At 34.5% G+C, this 18,799-nt stretch overlaps 1 protein-coding gene across 5 annotated transcripts in view; it reads left to right on the top strand.

The window, feature by feature from the left end:
* The window catches only part of woc (zinc finger protein without children), a 77,162-nt gene that overhangs the window by 6,967 nt on the left and 51,396 nt on the right, over nt 1-18,799 (top strand). For all 5 annotated transcript variants that reach the window (XM_076517281.1, XM_076517279.1, XM_076517283.1 and 2 more), the window contains exon 3: nt 3,766-3,837. In XM_076517281.1, coding sequence (XP_076373396.1) covers nt 3,766-3,837 — 72 coding nt within the window. The remainder of the gene's footprint in view (nt 1-3,765; nt 3,838-18,799) is intronic.

Genomic DNA, 18,799 nt, shown 5'->3' with positions numbered 1-18,799 from the left:
AAATATCTTTGCTTCAAAAATTTTAGTGATCATTAAACTTATTATTCAGTTTCATTCTTGTCACTCTTGCAGTTTTAACTGTATTGGTCTTTTGATAATTTAGGGACATCTTACTTCCCAGTACTGCCATCTTCCACTGTCACTAACTTTTAACTACTGACTGTAGGGAATGCAATTGACAGTTAGCAATCTATTCTGACTTCATTTTTTTTTCTCTTGCTTGCATGTACCAGTACTGATTAGTTGAATTCATTCAGTTGAAAAAGCCACCAGTTAATAAAGTGTTAATTGGTTTGTTGTGTAGAGTTATGTAAGGTATTGTAATGATATAATATCCATGTATACTTAACTGCTGATATAGGTAAAAGCTGGTTAGTGATGTGTAGGACAGATGTCCCTTGTACAGACTATCATGTATATTGTAGTTTACGGTCTACAGGTGTCTTAAATTAAGTTAATGAGTATAGTAAGGTAGTGCTTCGTTATGGGATATCCCATGGTGTTATTACCTTCAGTGATCAGTATGTAGGTGCCCCTTGTCTTGTTTAAGTGAATTTTTATTGATATTGTGCCTGTATAAATAAACAGTTTCTGGTAATCCACGTCTCAATTGTGGTGATTACTACAATTAGAAAAAAGTGTCAAACAATTTGTATCAATTAAATCAGTTAAGTTAAAATTGACTTGCATAAAAACCTTTTGTTAAAATTGTTTAAAAAATTTTTGTATCTTCACAATATAAATAATAAAATAAAAGGTATGAATATTTTAAAGCTAAAACTAAATACAGTTTGTCAAATTTGTTCTAAATTTCAATTAATGTGTGGCACCTTATCAAAAGCTTTTTCTAATAATTAAGTACACCTAGTTCAAACTTTTTACTTTGTGCAACTAACAAATAACATCTTTGAGAGAGAGAGAAAAAATTAAAGCAGAATATCCATTCAGTATATCAGTGTTAGTTCTGTTTTATGATTTTATATTTTGCTAAATAATTGTGGGTTTTTTGTTTTGTTTTTTGTGCCAGACTGTTGTTACTTCATTTTGAAATAGAAGTAGCATTAGATTATCAACTCTCCAGCCTTTAGACAAATTGGAATTGATCTGAATCATGTAGATATTAATCCCTTGAAGATAGATTGAAAATTCAGCAAATAAGAAATAAATAAAGTATCATGGCCAGTTTCTCCCCAGAGTTTTGCAGAAGGTCAAAGAACAGAAAAGTGAGACTTTCCTTTTCAGTAAGTCAGGAGGAGCAGATTCCTTAATGTTGGCGAGAGTGTTTTTATTACTCAAGTTTTATAGGAAATGATAAAAGTTTTCCTGCAAGTTATAGGCCAGTTTAGTGTTACTTCTGTAAGGGGAAAAATTTCAGTTAGATGAATGTAGCTTTATAAAATCAATTGTGGAATTAAAGTGTCAAGAATGGAAACCAACATAGATTATGGAGTTTCTTAATCTGATATATCTTTTTCTAGTCATTATTTGTTATCCAGGCAAAGGAAAGGGTATAGACTTGGTTTACTTTGATGATAACCACATAAAAGATTAGCTAAAAAATCATATTAGTAATGTTATGGAAAGACTAGTTAATTGGATTGTAGGGTTGGAAAAAAGAAATGTTAACAGTTTCTAAAAATGGGATTTTTTTTTAAGTACTGCCCAGATAGTGTTTGGATTGTGCTGATATAATGTTTTTATGTATTAAAATGTGATTGGAAATACTTTAATTTTTGAAAATTCACACTGTCCATCCTATGACCATGGTCATTGTGAATTAAATTGTAGCCCTTCTTATCACTATGTAATTCTAGGTGTTGATTGCGTATCTCCATTGTATTGCTATCTATGTCTTAATAATTATGTAGCAGGATTGGGTTATGCATACAGTAGGGATGGGGTGTCTCACAGGACTGCTAATAGTTCTCTCTAGTGGTTTTGTGTGTTATAAATAGTTTGTCCTTGCATTGTACATTCATGGATTAATGTGTAAAGCAAACAGACATTGCTGCCTCTTTCTTATACTTCACAACATTGAAATTCTTCCTACCACTGATTTGCAATTTCAGATGTTTTAGGTTTCAGCCAATCAATTCCATTGATGTGGTAGGTCAATTTTTTAAAATATGGTTTAGAGGTCACGTGTCTTTAATGGTGAGGTCCTTTAGACTCTCCAACTTGTTTTTACCTCCTTTCTTTATGTGGAATATGGGAGTCTACCACTTACCAGTTTGTAGCCACTGTTGTTGTGGACCATGGAAGCTTTTCCTCCTGAGTGATGAACCATACCACTTAGTTGAGAGTTGTGTGGCAGCTTTCTACCAGTGTCAGTGATGTATATCACTTTCTACCATGGATCTAATGTACAATTCCAAATACCACCAGGTTTTGGTTGAAGCACTCTTCCATGTCTTGAATATATCATTGTAGTTAACCTCTCAGGCTGAAATGTTTCACTTTACTTACCATTCTCTGGAAGTATGTTCTCAGTAGGTCCAGTGCAGGTTGGATGTAGTCCAGCTAAATAAGTCCTCACATGTGTGTTGGCCATTATACCTCCTCATCCTGCAGAATGGATGACAAATGTCCATTTCTACAAAGTTGTGAACCAGAAGTGTCACCTAGCTGTGGCTGGATGTCAGTTCCAAGAGGGTCTAGTGTTTGTTGTGTTTGAAATGTGTGCAGGTGGATATGGATTTGGGCAAGGAAGATGTGAAGAGGTAGATGAACCTCTACCATCTATGGATCTGATATACCATTCCAGGAAATGTATTTTTGTCTTCAGTTTGGAAGTTTTTGTGTTCAGGTTTAGAAGCTTTGTGAAATATTTTAAGGCTCTTATAGTTACAAAGCCATTTAAATTATGTTTGTTATAGGACATTGCTTTATGTGTGTTGTCTTTTGTGTTTCTAGGTGCATGATTTAATTAAATAAGAAAATTTAGTGTGCTAGTATTATTAGTATCAATAAAAGAGTGGGCTTTAAATCAAATTTCATAAGCAACCAATGCCAAAAAACAGAAGGTAAAAGGTAAATACTATATTCTCAGATTTTCATGCTTTTTTAATTTATTATTATGAAAGTAAAGGAAAAGAAGAATTAAAAAATAATAGTATTAAAATTTCTTTATGGGTATTTTTATGGGCAGCTCCATGCATTATGTCATTCAGTATGGTAGTGTGACTTGTGCTTTCACCAAGTGATTTACAACTTATGTGGAGGAATTATTAGTTAGACATAGCTCAAAGAGCAGTAAAATAATAAAGTTGATCATAAATAATTGTAGTTTCCTGTTTCAAACTGCAATCCTTTTATTAAGAAAAATAGGATAACTGAGATTTGTTTATTATTTTTTATGGCAATAACAAAGTTAGTCAAATTAATCAAATCTGTTAAGAGTTAAGGTAGAGAAAATAGCAAATAAAATAATAAAGATTTGCTTAAACTTTTATTTGGGAGATTCTAGAAGTTACATAAGTGAATCTTAAATTTTCAGGTGAACATTGTTTTAAAATTGTAAAAAGTAATACTGCCATTAGAGCAGATAACAGTCTTGACTCCCTATATTCACAGACAGATGTTTAGTTGACATAATTAATATATTTGATTTTTTTTTTAACAAATATTTCCTAAATATTATGTTAATCAGAAAATATATTAAAAGTTTTATAGTATGAAAGCTGATGGTTACATTGTGGTTAAAAGGTTGGTCAGATTGATTGAGCCCATGTTGGAAAGAATTAACTGTTTCATTATATGTTTCAGGAAAAAGGTGTGGGTATTAATGCTATTGCAGACAGACTAGTTCAACAGATCCAGACAGAACCATCATTAGAAGTAAGTTTTTACTCTTAAAAATAAAGATTTTGATTTACTAGCAACTTTATCAAAGTTGTGTATGTTAGCTAAAATGTAATAAGTCTTTTAATGAAGCATGTTGTTGAATAGTCTACATAATTTATATAGAAGAAATGTTTCATTTCAAGTAATAAACATTGTTAGAACTAATGATAATTTTTCAAATGACAATTGTCTCCTGCATACGAGTTCTTTCACCCAAGACTAGAGATCACCAGGCCACCTGGAATGTACCATACTCAAATTCTGATGCCTTAACCAGGAGTGGCCCATTTGTATTATTGATAACTGGGAAGTAAAGTTTTACAGTTTTACATTGTTCATCAATAAATACTTTGTTTTTACTTATTTTTTAATAAAACTTTTAATATTACTCTGTCATCATTGTTATACGACCAAAACTATAGTGTTGCACTTGAAATACCAGGTTGTCTAAAATTATGTTTGCTATTCTAAAATGTTAATTAAGGAAATGCAACCATTGTTAGACTGTTGGATAAAAATGATCTTTTTTAATGAATATGCACATGTACATACGTAGCATCTACATGTGGGATATAAAGCTGAAACAAATCCGAAGATGGGGATGGCAACCATCAGGGGTTGAAGACATTTATTACTTTAACTTTGAAAAGTGCAAGTTAAAAGGTTATGTAACAAATTGTCAAGATGTACCTCTACTCAACTACCATTGTATTACTGAAGATGCAGAGAACCAAAGTATAAAATTTGAATAGCTTATTGGTCACATAAAAATACATTTTAAGTTTTTAAGTGTTTTTTTTAAAGGTTTATTTTCAAATAAAGGACTTTAAACTTGAATAACATAAATCTTTAAATCATAGCATAGCTTATAATATTAATTTTATTCATTTACACAGTCGTTAAGGTGTTTAATTGAATTTTGAAAGTAACACGGTCATTCCTTGAGGTGGATTCCTGTACATAGTGAGAGGACCTACCAGAAAAGGTCCTGTACCTTCATTTTACCTTCTGTGGGATCTGAACATCCACCTGTGTGGTGACCCCATGAGGGGGAGGAGAGGATCCAGGTGGTTGAGGTGTCCAACCCTAACACACCACTTTGGTCTTGTCCACTTGGGCTAGGGTAAACCAAGTACCAGTGTTGGATGTCTTCAGTGGTTTTTGTGGACATTGTGTCTGATGCTGGTGTATGGGTATAGTGCTCATAAAATCCTGGTGTTGCTGCAGTGTCTTTGACACTGTAGTGCATCCCCTCATACAGCTCCATGGTGTATAGGGTCAGTGGGTGCTGAAATTTATTGCCTTTATTATGGATACCCCCATTTAAGAAAAGATAAATAAAAATGAAAAAAATTGAAGAAAAAAACGCATTACCAGAAAATGACCATGCATGGATGACTCTGTTGTACAGTCACTATTGCAGTCAGATTCTGTATTTCAGTTTCTAATTATGCATTCCTTATCCTTATTCAAAAGGGATAAGAGGAGCTTTCTGGCTTCTCCAAGTCAATAAGAAAGTTACACTGTTAAAATATTTTGGTGGAAACATCCTCACCACAACACATTAAATTCTTCCTGGATTCAAAGAGCATTGGGGATACCCCAATCATGGATACTTCCCAATGTGCATGGTACCCTGAATTTGTCAAGAGGCATTATTGGTGAGAGAGACTTGAAGAACATTCTGAGTTGGAGATGCTCACTGTTTTATCCAGCTAAGGGGTTTCTGTGGTGTGCTGAATCTTCACTAACAGAGACTGGATTATACTGCCTACAAATATTCTAATTTTGATGTTTATGTTACCACAGTAACAGTACACTGTGTTAACTATAGTGGTTCACACCCCATCTTACTCTAATTCTTGCACTAAGTGGGTGGAGGAGAAAGAGATGTAGCATTTGAAGACTGTGAACAACATCTCCTACCTAGAGGCTTTGAAGTTAGTGTTCCCACTCCATCTTGGACATAGGCTGATGTACTCCATTCCACTGCTACAATGGGAAATGCCTCCAACAGAGTTGTTTGCAATGCATCTGAACAGTCTTTTGCTCTTCATGGTTAAAAGAGTTTACGAGTTTTAATTTACTCCAATCTCTGTCCCCACCACTCCTTCCAGTAGCTTCAGATTTGGGCAGTTCCTGGGGTCCATCTTCTTTTCTGGCCCCAAGATACAATCACTGGAATCTTCGGCCACAGACAGAGACCTGCCTACTTGACTCAGGGCAGGATCCATGGAGGCCGATAAACTTCCTTCCAAAGAAAAAAAATCATGGTTGAAAACAAAAGTGTTCTCCCATTTCTCATCCACATGAATAAAAATAACCACTTTGATACAGGGGAACTGTTTTAAATACAGATGACATTAAGGATTTGATTGATTCTTTTCATTGTGTGTTTGTCTCCTAAGAGGAAATGTTTCTGAAACCTGCTTATGCGGTCATCTTTTGGCTGTTTTCTTTGTACAGAAATGACAGGTTGTGTGATGGATGAGTGCATGCAGGAGTGATGCTGCTTTTCGATCACTATGTGTCTGCCATGTCTTTGTCACTTGATACTCCCTTTGAGGCTGCAGCCATCCATGTTTTCTTGGGTCATAATATCACTATTAGTTTTCTTTACCTATCTTGTGAAGAGACCTTGATGCCTTCATTGAACAGTTGCTGTTTCCTTTTTTAATTTTAGGGGATTTTAATGGACATAGTCTCCTCTGGGGTGATGCTGATATTCATCTTGTTTCATAGAATGTATGCTCATGGATCATAACCTTTTTCTCTTCAATACCGGTTCTTGTACTTATTTTTGTGTACCTAGGCAGTTTTTTTCTGCTGTTGATCTCTATCTGCTCCCCTACACTTTCCTCTTGCTTTTATTGGAGTGTTGACAGAGACCCATGGGGCAGTGATCATTTTCCTATCATTTTGATAGAGACTGGCCATGGTTGTTGCCACCAGACCAATGTTGTCACAATGGAAGCTGGACCAGGCCAATTAGATCTCTTTCATTACTCTCTTGGAACTTGATCCTGCCATCGTCTGTAAGCCATTGATAGACGATTGGGTGGCAATAGTGACTGACTCTGTTGTATAGGCAGCTGCTCAGTGTATTCCTAAAATCTCGACATGTTTTTTCACAGCATCTTTGTCCACGGTAGAATCCTGCCTACCACATGGCATAGAAGACTCAAAAATGGTCCTAATATATCTTTCATAGGTATCCCACTCTTTTAAACTTCATCACTTTTGAGTGGGGCCTTGCATGTGCTCAGCAGGTAAGATGTGAAAGTCAGAAGGAATCGTCAATTAAGTACACAACTAGCATCTCTTCTAAGACCAGTTACAAAGTCATATGATATGAGATTTAGAATGCTGGTGAGCAGTCTACTTCCATCCCCCCTTTTGATCTTTCTCTTCAATGGCTAGGAAGTTGCTGTTATTCTTGGCAAAAGCTTTTCTCATGCATCTAACACTTCTGCTTCATCTGTCACCTTAGGCATCAAGAATTGGACAGAGAGATCAATGCTTTCCTTTTGGGTTGATTTTAGTCTCTGACTATAATTGTCCTTTTACGCTGGTGGAACTCAAGCTTGCTCTTCATTGGTCTGACAGTACATCAGTCAGACCTGATGATATTCACTATGAGATGCTGCATCATTTCTCTCCTGCTTTTCTTGCTACTTGTTTGATGGTTTTGATCGGATCTGGCAGGATTATGCTTTTCCTGGTGCTTGGAGCTGTACTGCTGTCTGCCCTTTTCTCAAACCTGGGAAAGATTTAAAAAATTTTTCAAACTACTGCCCAATTGCTTTGATAAGCTGTTTCTGTAAGATCTTGGAGAGGATGGTTGATGCTTATTTTGTTTGGTTCCTTGAATGAAACTCTCCTCTCATCCACCCAGTGTGAGTTTTGACAAACAGCACCCTATTGTAAACCACCTGATTTGGTTTGAAACATCAGTCAGGGAAACCTTTTTCAAATGACAGCATCTTGTTTCAGTTAGTTTTTTTCTTTTGCCTTGAGAAAGCTAATGATACCACATGGAGGTATGGCATTTTGCAAGACCTTCGCTCGTATGGGTTGCGTGACCATTTGCACATTTTTTATCAACAATATTTTAATGGACTGGCGATTCAAAATTCATGTGGTTTCAACCCTTTCCTGCTCTTTCCCAGAGGAACTTAAGAGTTCCTTAGGGCTGTGTCTTGATTGTCACACTTTTTATTATAAATATTAATGCTATTACTGGACAACTCCTCCCTACAATTGCAAATGAACTCGGTGTCAACAACTTCCACATCTTGTGTCTGTTTTGAGCATGAGGTTTATTGAGCAGCAGTTACAGACTGCCCTCAGTTGTTTCCTGCAGTGGACCACAGCAAATGGTTTTACATTTTCTTTCTATAAAACAATTTGTATGTACTTTTCCACCAATGGGGTATTAACACCAATCCCAAGCTCTGTCTTGGTGAAGTAGTGCTTTGGTCCTTGAGGTAAAAGTTCTTGGGGTTTATGTTTTACCATAATTTGACTTTCATTCTACACATAAAGTAGCTGTGTGTCAAGTGTACAAGGGCACTGAACATCTTCTGTGTACTCTCACCTCTTGGGGAGAGCAGATTGATGTTCTGTGCTAAAGATCTGTCATGCCCTCATTCCACTGAAAATAGGCTATGGGTTTCTGGTAGATTTATAGTAATGACAAAAATGGATGTTCTAGTATTTTGTGCATAAAAAAGATTTTTTTTTTAATTGCTCATCCCTTCCCTAGCAGTTTAAGAACACCATCATACATTTTAAGTAAAATCTTTGTTTAAAGTTTCTACATAAATTGTGGTTAATTTTTGTCAATTGAATCCATATATACTCTTCAAAAAAAGAAAGGCAAAATATGAGACAAATTGTTAACAAGTTTATTCCGGGTAGTTCTGTATGACATGTGTGAAACTTTGCACATTCACTGCTGAACATCCAAAGTCTGCAAAGGGGAAGTCCACGCTCACTAGGTGAAGTTTAACGTCACTCAACGTCAATAACGAGTATGCCCCCCGTGAGCATCAATAACTGCTTGGCATCTCCTGCCCATGGAAGCGATGTGATGACGAATCACATCCTGTGGAATGGCTGTCCACTCAGCCTGCAAAGCTGCTGCAAGCTGAGGTGGAGTCTGGGGTTGAGGTTGTTGCCGTTGCAGACGTCGGTCCAACTCGTCCCAAAGATGTTCGATGGGGTTTAAATCTGGTGATCTGGAAGGCCAGGGAAGAACGTTGATGTTGTGTCGTCTCAAGCAGACAGTGGTGAGTCGTGCTGTGTGAGGACGGGCGTTGTCATGTTGAAAAACGTTATTGACGTTCACCATGATGGGTTGCACATGGGGCCTAAGAATCTCGTTGACGGTTGCGTACGGTCTGATCGGAAATCCTACGCAGCCCTGGTATGGTTGAGGCAGTAGACCTTGCAGTGGTGGTCCTATCCCGAAGGTGACATAATCGGATGTTGCGATCTTTTGCGGGCGTGGTCACACGAGGTCTGCCAGATCGTGTACTGTCACGAGTTGATCTATGTTGTTGGTGACGATTTCATAGCTTTGTGATGGTGCTTGGGTGGACATTCACAGCTCTTGCAACATCTGATCGAGATTTGCCTGCTTCCAAGCGACCAATGGCGTTGTTGCGTTGTGCTTCAGTCAGTCTTGGCGTAACTGTATTGCGTGTCGGTGGCTTAACACTGAGCTATGGAAACCGAGAACCCGTCACTTTTATAGGGATTTTGCAGAACATGCAGATCTCTCAAATAAATTTATTGGACACGCATGCATTTTGGCGAAAAATCAGATGTTTTCCTCCGTTTTCAAAGTGCACAACTTTTATTGTCATTTTGGTCTGACAATCAGTGCCTTAACACGTGTAACATCACATACTCTGAGCTTGTAACGTTATTACATATATTTCTCTTTAAAATAACAAATATTTTTTTTGCATTTTTTGTTTTGAAGAGTATATATGTATTGTCATTCAAATTAAATCAGAAAAAATTGGCAGTATTGAGTGCTATAAAAATAATTCATTTGTATAATTATTTTTGTAAGTAGTTTTCTATTTAGATTTGCAATAGTATGAAATACTTTTATAGATGAATATTTTGAATTTTTTGTAATTGTTATGGTGTGAAATACTAATGTAGGTGCATATGTTGAGTTTTATTCTATTTATATCTATGATAGTGTGAAATACTTTTATAGATATATATTTTGAAATTTCTTGTAATTTTTTTTTAATGTTGATTTATTTTATTGTATTAATCTGATATGATTTCAACAGTTTTGAAGCAGGAAGAATTTGTTTTTAACTCATTCACTTATGCTTCATGTTTTTTTGTTGTGATATATTGAAAAAGTAGTGTCTGATATCTGGGTGAGAGTGTATATTATAACAACGTTTTGTGACAGTGTTGGACCTGTTAGTCCATTTTGACTGTTTCACACTAAAAAAACAAACTTAAAGCTAAACTTTATCATTCATATAGTTATCGAACTTTCTCTAAAACTTTTTAAAATTTACTTCCTATACAAAATCTGAAGACAATACATTCCAAAGGCCAACTACTACCCCCTTTGAAAAGTAAAACTCCTTAGACTTGTATTCAGCATTCCTGTAGATAAACTCTGGAATCACATTTGCTCTACCACTAGTAACAGCTTACTGCTTGGATGGCACAAGAGACTAATCGACTTTTATACAAAGATTCCTTTCTTTTGTGACACTGTTACGGTTATTCCCATTCAAATTATGCTTATAATTGAAATTATGATAACCCACATGCATTATTTTGTATTTATTTTAATAAAACCCATTTATCCTTTATTTGCTCAATTCAATAAATGATCTAAATCACTAACTCAGCAACATTCTCTTCCCAGGTAGCAATACCCAGACCATTAATATTTTCTACAGATTTAGGTAATTTATTGACTGTTTCTTCGAGAGTGAGCTCTGAGGTATTCCACTTGTAAAATTAATCCAGTTTGACTGAATTCCTTTTGTGATAACTCTCTACTTTTTTCTGTCCAGCTACTTTTCTATTAGATAACTTATTCCCCACACCTATAGAGACAATTTTTTTGTACAAGCCTTTCATATGGTAGCTTGTCAAATGTTTCCTGAAAATTCAGTTACATCAAATGTGCACGTGTAACTCATCTATATAAGTAGTATATAGAATTTCAAAATATTTGCAAACAAAATTTTCCATTAGTGAAACCATCTGACTGTACAATATAATTTTAAACTTTGCTACATTAGCTAACTTCCAATCCTTTGGTACTTTCCCACTATTCAAGGACTGACAAAAATACTAATAAGTGGCTTGCATATCCAATCCATGACCTTTAAAACCCTCAGGAAAATATTGTCTGGTCCAGGAGACTTATTATTCTTTAAACTTTCCAATTTTATTTTAACGAGGTTGGGATTTATGTAGTTGTCTTGTTCAACTTGTTTTTCATCTATCCGTTACTCAAGATGAAGAATATTGCTTAAGTGTTCATTAGTAAAAATTGAACAAAAAGCAAAATTTAATAACCCAGTCATTTCATAGTTATCAGATACAAGCCTCTCTTTATCATTCCTTAATGGACCTACCCCAATCTTAACATTTTGTTTACCCTTTCTGTACTTTAAAAAATCTTTACTGGTAATATTTACATATTAAGCCAACCTTTTCTCGTATATCCTTTTTGATGACCTAATTTCCTGTTTTATCAACTTTCTTGATATTCTGTAATCTTCTGATTCTCGTATGTTATCAGTCAATTTAGATTATTTAAATTCATGATGCTTTTTTTTAATTTTATCTGTTAAAATTTGTGTGCCAACCTGGTTTCTTACTTGCTGCTAGCTTTTCCTTTCTATAAGAATATGCTGACCTTGAATATTTAAAAATTTTCCACATCTGATCAGGGTATTTAAATAACTCAGTTGCCCAATTCACAACAGATACTTCTTGTCACATTCCTTCCAGATTTTTTTTTTATTATTTGTTAACCAAAATATCATTATTCCTGATTGCTATATACAGTAGTTCCCTGTTGGGACAGCAGTAAGTCTTTGGGTTTACAATGCTAAAATCAGGGATTTGATTCACCCTGGTGGACACAGCAGATAGCCATATGCAGCTTTGCTATAAGAAAAACACACACACATTATATACAGTAAAAAATCAAACCTAATGGAGCAATGACAACTTGCACCCATATGTTCCCAATTTACACCCTCATTTCTGTATTTGAAGTTGACAACAAAGCTAAAATATGATTGTTTCTAGTAGGTTCCTTGACTACTTGGTGAAGAAAGCCATATTGAACAGTTTCTAAAACTCTTTCTCTCTCATTGTTCGACTCTTAACATTTCCCAGTCGGTGTGCTTGAAATAAAAATCTACCATAATTATGACTTCAATAACAGCTGAGATCTTAACATCGTTGTAAAGTTTCTCACTAATTTCATCAATATAATTTGGTTCTGTAACAAATCCCCACTAAAAGTCTTTCCCTTTATATCCACTAATAGAAATCCCAGTAGGTTCAGTCTCCTTGCTATCTTTAATATCTTCTCCTTCAACAGGATGTAACTTGCATTTTACTTATAAAGCCACTCCTCCCATCCTTTTTAATACTCTGTCCTTCTTAAATAGCATGTAATTTTGTATTACAAAAAATTTCTGTCATTCAAATCACCTTCAACAATGTTTTTGTTATTCCCACTTTATCAAAATGCTGCATTTTTAATAATGCTCTAAAGTCATCTGTTTTATTTCTTATACTTCCAGCATTACAATAGTAACAAATAGGCCTATCCTTATAACTACTTTTATACTAATTTCTCATGCCAAACTTTGTCTGCCTCTAATTCTTTTTGCATGTAGTTCATCCTGGCCCTTACCACTGTCTGTTCATAGTTTAAAAGTTCTTTTACAGCTGATCAATATCCCAAGTAAACAAGCCAGCCTCTTTCTAAATGTAAATCATCCATTCCAAAAAGTTCTCTTTATCTACTGAACTGATCTTAAAGTCCAGCCAATCTAATAATCCTTACATACTAATCTAAGTCTAGCATTTAGCCATAGCGACTTACTAAACTTCATCTCATCATCACAGTTAATTCTGGGTAGTATCCCTGACAAAATTAAGTTATGGTCTTTCACTAAATGCTTTTATCAATCCTTTGGCTTATTAATAACTCCTCTGACCTACCTTTCTGTATAATATTGGTTCCTACATGCACCACAAAAACTGTGTGTGTTAGCTCCTTTCATTTGATCTCCTGCATTGTCAGTTGTATTATCCTAGGTAAAATACTCCAAATTTTTTCTCCCTGTTTACCTCCACAGACTATCTTGTCGACATGCCATGTCAAGGAAGCACCAACCGATAACTATAACTTTCTTATCATCCACATCCTTCTCTTATCTTTTCATTTCGTTTATGTTCTTTAACAATTCTGCAGTTTTATATCAGGTCATCCCTTAAGTAATGTCCGATTTTAGTTTCAGAAAAAGAAAAAATACTTCAAATGTATCTAATGTTATTTAATCAATAATGTATGTTTCATTATTATTAATTACTTCCTGCCAATGATTTGAAAGCTTCTGGATGCCACTTTTATAAAATTCTTGAGGTTTGGAGAAAAAGAATATAAAGAAGGTAGTTTTTGACATCTTCATGCGTTCCAACCTCTTTTTCATCAATATAGTTCTGCAAACTTCGGAATAGACGATAATCAGTTGGGGGAAGGTATGGAGAATAAGGAGGAAGTGAAAGTGTTTTTCCAGTCTAGCTCTTCGATCTTTGCAGATGTGAACCTTGTTTAACGGGGCCGTGTATTATAATGGTGTAACACAACATCTTTATGATTGATCAAAGCAAGCCTCTTTTTCTTTCAGTGCAACAATCAAATGGTGTAACTGTTAACTATAGAAGTTTTATGTAATCATTACATAGAATGGCAGCAACTCAGTAGATCACACCAACAATATTCCTTCAAATGCTTAACAAGACTTCCCAAGGGTAAAGGTCCATTTTGGGCTGTGCTTTAGCCAGTTTACCTGTACTGAGCCATTTTGGGTGGTGCTTAACATTTTTATAAAATATTAATTTTTCATCTCCAGTCACTAACCTGTCCAAACAAGATGAGTTATGTTCATGAGAGTTGCTCTAAGGCTGGCTTCTGCCAAATCATGGGGACCCATTTTCAAAGTTTTGACACTTTTCCAAGCTGTTGCAGATGACGGTGAACTGTTGAATGGGCTGAATTAAGCTTCTGTTCTAGTTATTCAACTGTTACAGCACAGTCTTCATGAAGTGCAACCAGTAGCAAGTAATCATTAAATTCAGCAGGATGACCTGAACATGGCACATCACTTAAGCAGTAGTTACCTGATCTGAATAGCTGAAACCACCTTTGACATAATCTTTTATTGAGACTCCACACATAAGTGCCTTGAATATTTCATGTAGTTTCAGTTGCACTACTGCCTTTTTTAAACTCATAAAGCATTATATGCATAATGTGCTCCTCAGACACATTGATCTTCATAAGGATGTATGTGATTAATCTGAAAAAGTGGAGTTGGGAAAGTGTTTTTTATTTGTCTGAATATTTTTATACACATTCTACTACATATTTCTACAAAGAGAGAAATTGGATATAATATATGTGTAAAAATGGCTGGTTTGGGTTGAGAAAATTTTTATGTAGAGGAACGAACAACGTTTCGACCTTCGGTCATCGTCAGGTTCACAAAGAAAGAAAGAAAGAGGTAACTGACTGATAGCTGACCACATGTTTGAAGGGAGTTGTGTAACTGAATGTAGGAATGTAGAGGGCATGCTTAGATGTTTGACTATATTTATTAATATAGGTATAAAGGTGTTCCTTTGTATTAGTTTATTTTGGGCTTAAGTTGTATAAGTAAGGCTTCTTTAATTTTGCATTTGTTTATGTTTGTTTTTTTACTTAGTATTTGGGTGTTTTCTACTTCTAGCCAATATTTTTATGACACAAGTTGAAACACAAGCAATTAACACAGCATTACATCCACCACTATACTGGTGCAGATATGTAGATGACACGGTTGAGGGATTCAAATCTACAGAACACATTCAATCACATTAACTCTATACATCCCAACATTAACTTCACATGTGAACAGGAAGAAAGCAATCAAATATCATTTCTTAACCTCAAAATTACAAGAACTGACACACAATTCAAAACAGAAATCCACCGAAAAACCACCCATACTGGACTTTACATTCCTTGGGACTCAGCACATGAAACAAAACAAAAACTCAACATACTAAGAAACCAAATAAACACAGCTGTAAAACTATGCTCACCAGATAAAATTAATGACGGATTAGACCAAATAAAACAATACTTCATCAACATCAATAAGTTTCCTCCACAAACCATAGAAAACATTGTAAGTATACAGCTAGACAAAAAGCAAAATCAACTAACAAAAGTAAATATATCCTATGAATCAAAAAACCACTGAACTATATACTGCTGCATGCCATATATTTCCAACATCAGCAGACAAATAACCAACATTTGGCAAAAACTAGTAACAAAATATGACATTCCAGTTAATACCAAATTTATTAAAAAACCAGGCACAAAACTAAGGTCTATACTATGTAAAAACTACAGTGACAAACACCACACTAACATTTTTTATAAAATACAATTTGATAACTGCCACAACTTCTATATTGGAGAAACAAGTAGAAAAATGGAAACCAGATTCAAAGAACACAAAGTCACCTTCACATGTTTTCAAACACTGCAAATCAAGTAAACACAACATAACCATAGAAAACACCCAAATATTAAATAAAGAAACAAACATAAACAAATGCAAAATTAAAGAAGCCTCACTTATACAACAACTCAAACCCAAAATAAACCAATACAAAGAAACACCTTCATACCTCTATTAATAAATATAATCAAACATCTGAGCAAACCCTCTACTACATTCCTATACTCAGTTACACAACTCCTTTCAAATATGTGGTCAGCTATTGGTCAGTTACCTCTTTCTTTTTTTGAGAACCTAACGATAACTGAAGAAGGTCGAAATGTTGTTTGCTCCTCTACATAAAAATTTCCTCAACCCAAACCAGCCGTTTTTACATATATATTTTTCTCCACAAGTGGGTTTTCTCATCATCACTGTTCATTGGATATTATGTGTGGTCAGATTGGTTGTGTATGTGAAGTGCTGTTGAAACACAATCAGAGTTGCAAGTATGGTTAATGGAATACTGAAAGGTACAAAAAATGAGTGAAACATGGAAGAACATGTCTGAAATAGAAAATTATGGATTTCAAGGAAAAGGTGTGACTTTTTCATTAGAGCTTAAGCCTGAGCAATGTAGACATATGGTTTGGTAATTCTTCTGTTGTTGAAGAAAAGAGACCATATTGGATTGACATTCATGCCTGGGGTTGCAATTTTAAGCAGCATCTATAAACCTTTGAGGCAAATGCACTCCACAAAATCTCCAATTAAGTTAGGGAAAACCTGTATGTGAATTTTAGTAAAAGCATGTCATAAAAGACCTGAAAAGACAAGTAAGAATCAAATGCACTTTATTTTTCAATAAATAATTAACTTCTCTTTCAAACGTTTTGAAGGTGCCACACTACACTGCTGCTAATGGCAACTCAATCCACAAGCCAATCACAAAATTGTAGTAACTTGAGCTTTGTTTATTCCTAATTTTAAATTTGTGTCCATTTCATCCTGTTATTTTCAGAATTCACCATAAAGAAATCTGGTTATTATCGTACCACTTTCTTGGATTATAAGTTAACCAGATAACAAGTAATATTGTCAAAAAATGTACAGATTATTAACCCTTGCACTGTGGCTTGGACATGTATTTCCTAGTGCTCCCATTCTCATTCAAAATTGTTGTGTGACATGTGGGAGTGAAATTATTGACTTGCTTCTCACATAATGGTGATTTATGTTTCCCTCAACATTTTCCACTCAGCCCTTCAGTAACTAACAAAATGCTTAAGCAGAGTACATAATGACTGTGTGTTGAAAGCCTGCATTGCTAGAATGATCAGTTGTAATTCTAATTACTGTGTAAATATGCTTGATGCTACTTACTCAGATAGCTTAGAAGACAGTGAAAGTGAGTCAAGTGATTTTCAAATGTGTGAATATAGAAACAGTAAGACAAAAGGATGTCAGCTCTTCATCATCTAGTGATGATAGTTAAAGTGATGAATCTTGACATAGCAGAGAAAAGTGTAAACATTGTCTACAGTGGGGAAACATTTGTCCTAGTCACAACATGAAGGGATGAGAACGCTGGAAAGTACATCTTAAAGCTGCAGCGAATGGGTTAAAACAAGAATTTCCCTTAGAATGTTTGTGGTATTTTTACTTTAAGGCTTCATAATTTGCTAAAACATTTTGTAAAGTGTCTTTTAACAGACTTGGGACAACTCTTAACACTTAACGTTATCTTTATTTCTAGCACTTGGACATCTGCTTAATGTCTGTTGACCTTATCAAAATTATCTTTTTAATTTCCATTGAAACCATTGGGAAAACAGTCTTGACCTGGTACATTATCTGTTTTATTTTTAACCCTTCAGTCTTTTAACTTCTTATGAAAATAGATTTAAGATGCAGGTCAATTTTCCATAGGGGTCAGAAATATTGCAACCTTTCTTTCTTGTACAAACAGAACATTTAAAAGCTTATCTGTTGTACCTTTTACCACATTAGCTCCCAAGCCAATTTTGTCGATTCTTTCCATGGTCCCACTAGTCATTTTATAAATTCATTTTTTAGGAAAAGTTTATATGTAGCCATTGTGTACCAACCAATAAGTGACCCTTTAAAAAGAAAATAGAGCACGACTCTCCAGTGGGTCGTGTTTGTTTTACTGAAAGATTATCGTGATTCACCTGTGGATCATGTGGGAGATGACATATTAAGGGCCCAATCCCCATTATAACACTTTTTTTAGAATTTGAAACTACTAAAAATATTCTTTGCTGTTAGCTTAACTTTATCAACCAGTAGTTTCTTATAAATTTTCTTGGATTTCCCAGTTTCTTTTTTAATCAAATCCATAAGTTTTGTATAATTCTAAAAAATGTAATTGTTAATTTTAATTTTACCATTTATGCTCTTAGTAAGTTGGTGAGGTTTGAATTTCCTTGTTATTGTTTTCTCCTTTAATGAAAACAAAAACCTTTTATTTTATAAAATATTTCCATTTGTCTTGCATCACCTGCAAATTCATTTTCATAATTCAACAATGAAAAATCTACTCTTATGGCCTCAGAATTGGGTTTTTGAAAATTAGGAACTAGAATTTAATTTTTCTTTACCTCAGCATACAACAAAGTATCAAACCTCATTATGTTTCCCAATTGTTCCCCCACTTTCAATTTTTTTCCTACTATTTTCCAACTTTGTGTTTTATGTAAAACATTTTCAAACTTATGGGCAAGTGAATATGATTTTTATTGTTCTATGTAAAATTAATTTGGATTTATACAAACATAAATTTGCTGAAGTATTTATGGTTGTATACTTGTTTTGTTCTTTGTATCTTTAAGAAGTGATAATAATAAAATATATGAATTTAAACACTGCCAATCACAGGTTACGATCTGATTATCCTGCTTTATTCCATTCACTTTTAAATGTGATAGAAATAACTGCATTTCTGTAATAATAATCATGAAAAAAAACCATTCAGTTATTTATTTATTTGTCTTTTGACTAAATTTATTAAAAACCTTTTTTCAATGAGATAGTTATTTCTGTGCCTTAGTAATATTTATAGACCACTTGGTTTATGCAGGATATAAACAAGTGGTAGCTAGCTGGCAAAAGGCTAATGTGTTTTGATGTTTAGTCAGTAG

Source organism: Tachypleus tridentatus, chromosome 8, assembly GCF_004210375.1.
Source record: "Tachypleus tridentatus isolate NWPU-2018 chromosome 8, ASM421037v1, whole genome shotgun sequence".
In the NCBI taxonomy this organism is placed as follows: domain Eukaryota; kingdom Metazoa; phylum Arthropoda; class Merostomata; order Xiphosura; family Limulidae; genus Tachypleus; species Tachypleus tridentatus.
The sequence above is the reverse complement of the archived record's forward strand: the minus strand, read 5'-3'. Positions and strand labels throughout refer to the sequence as shown.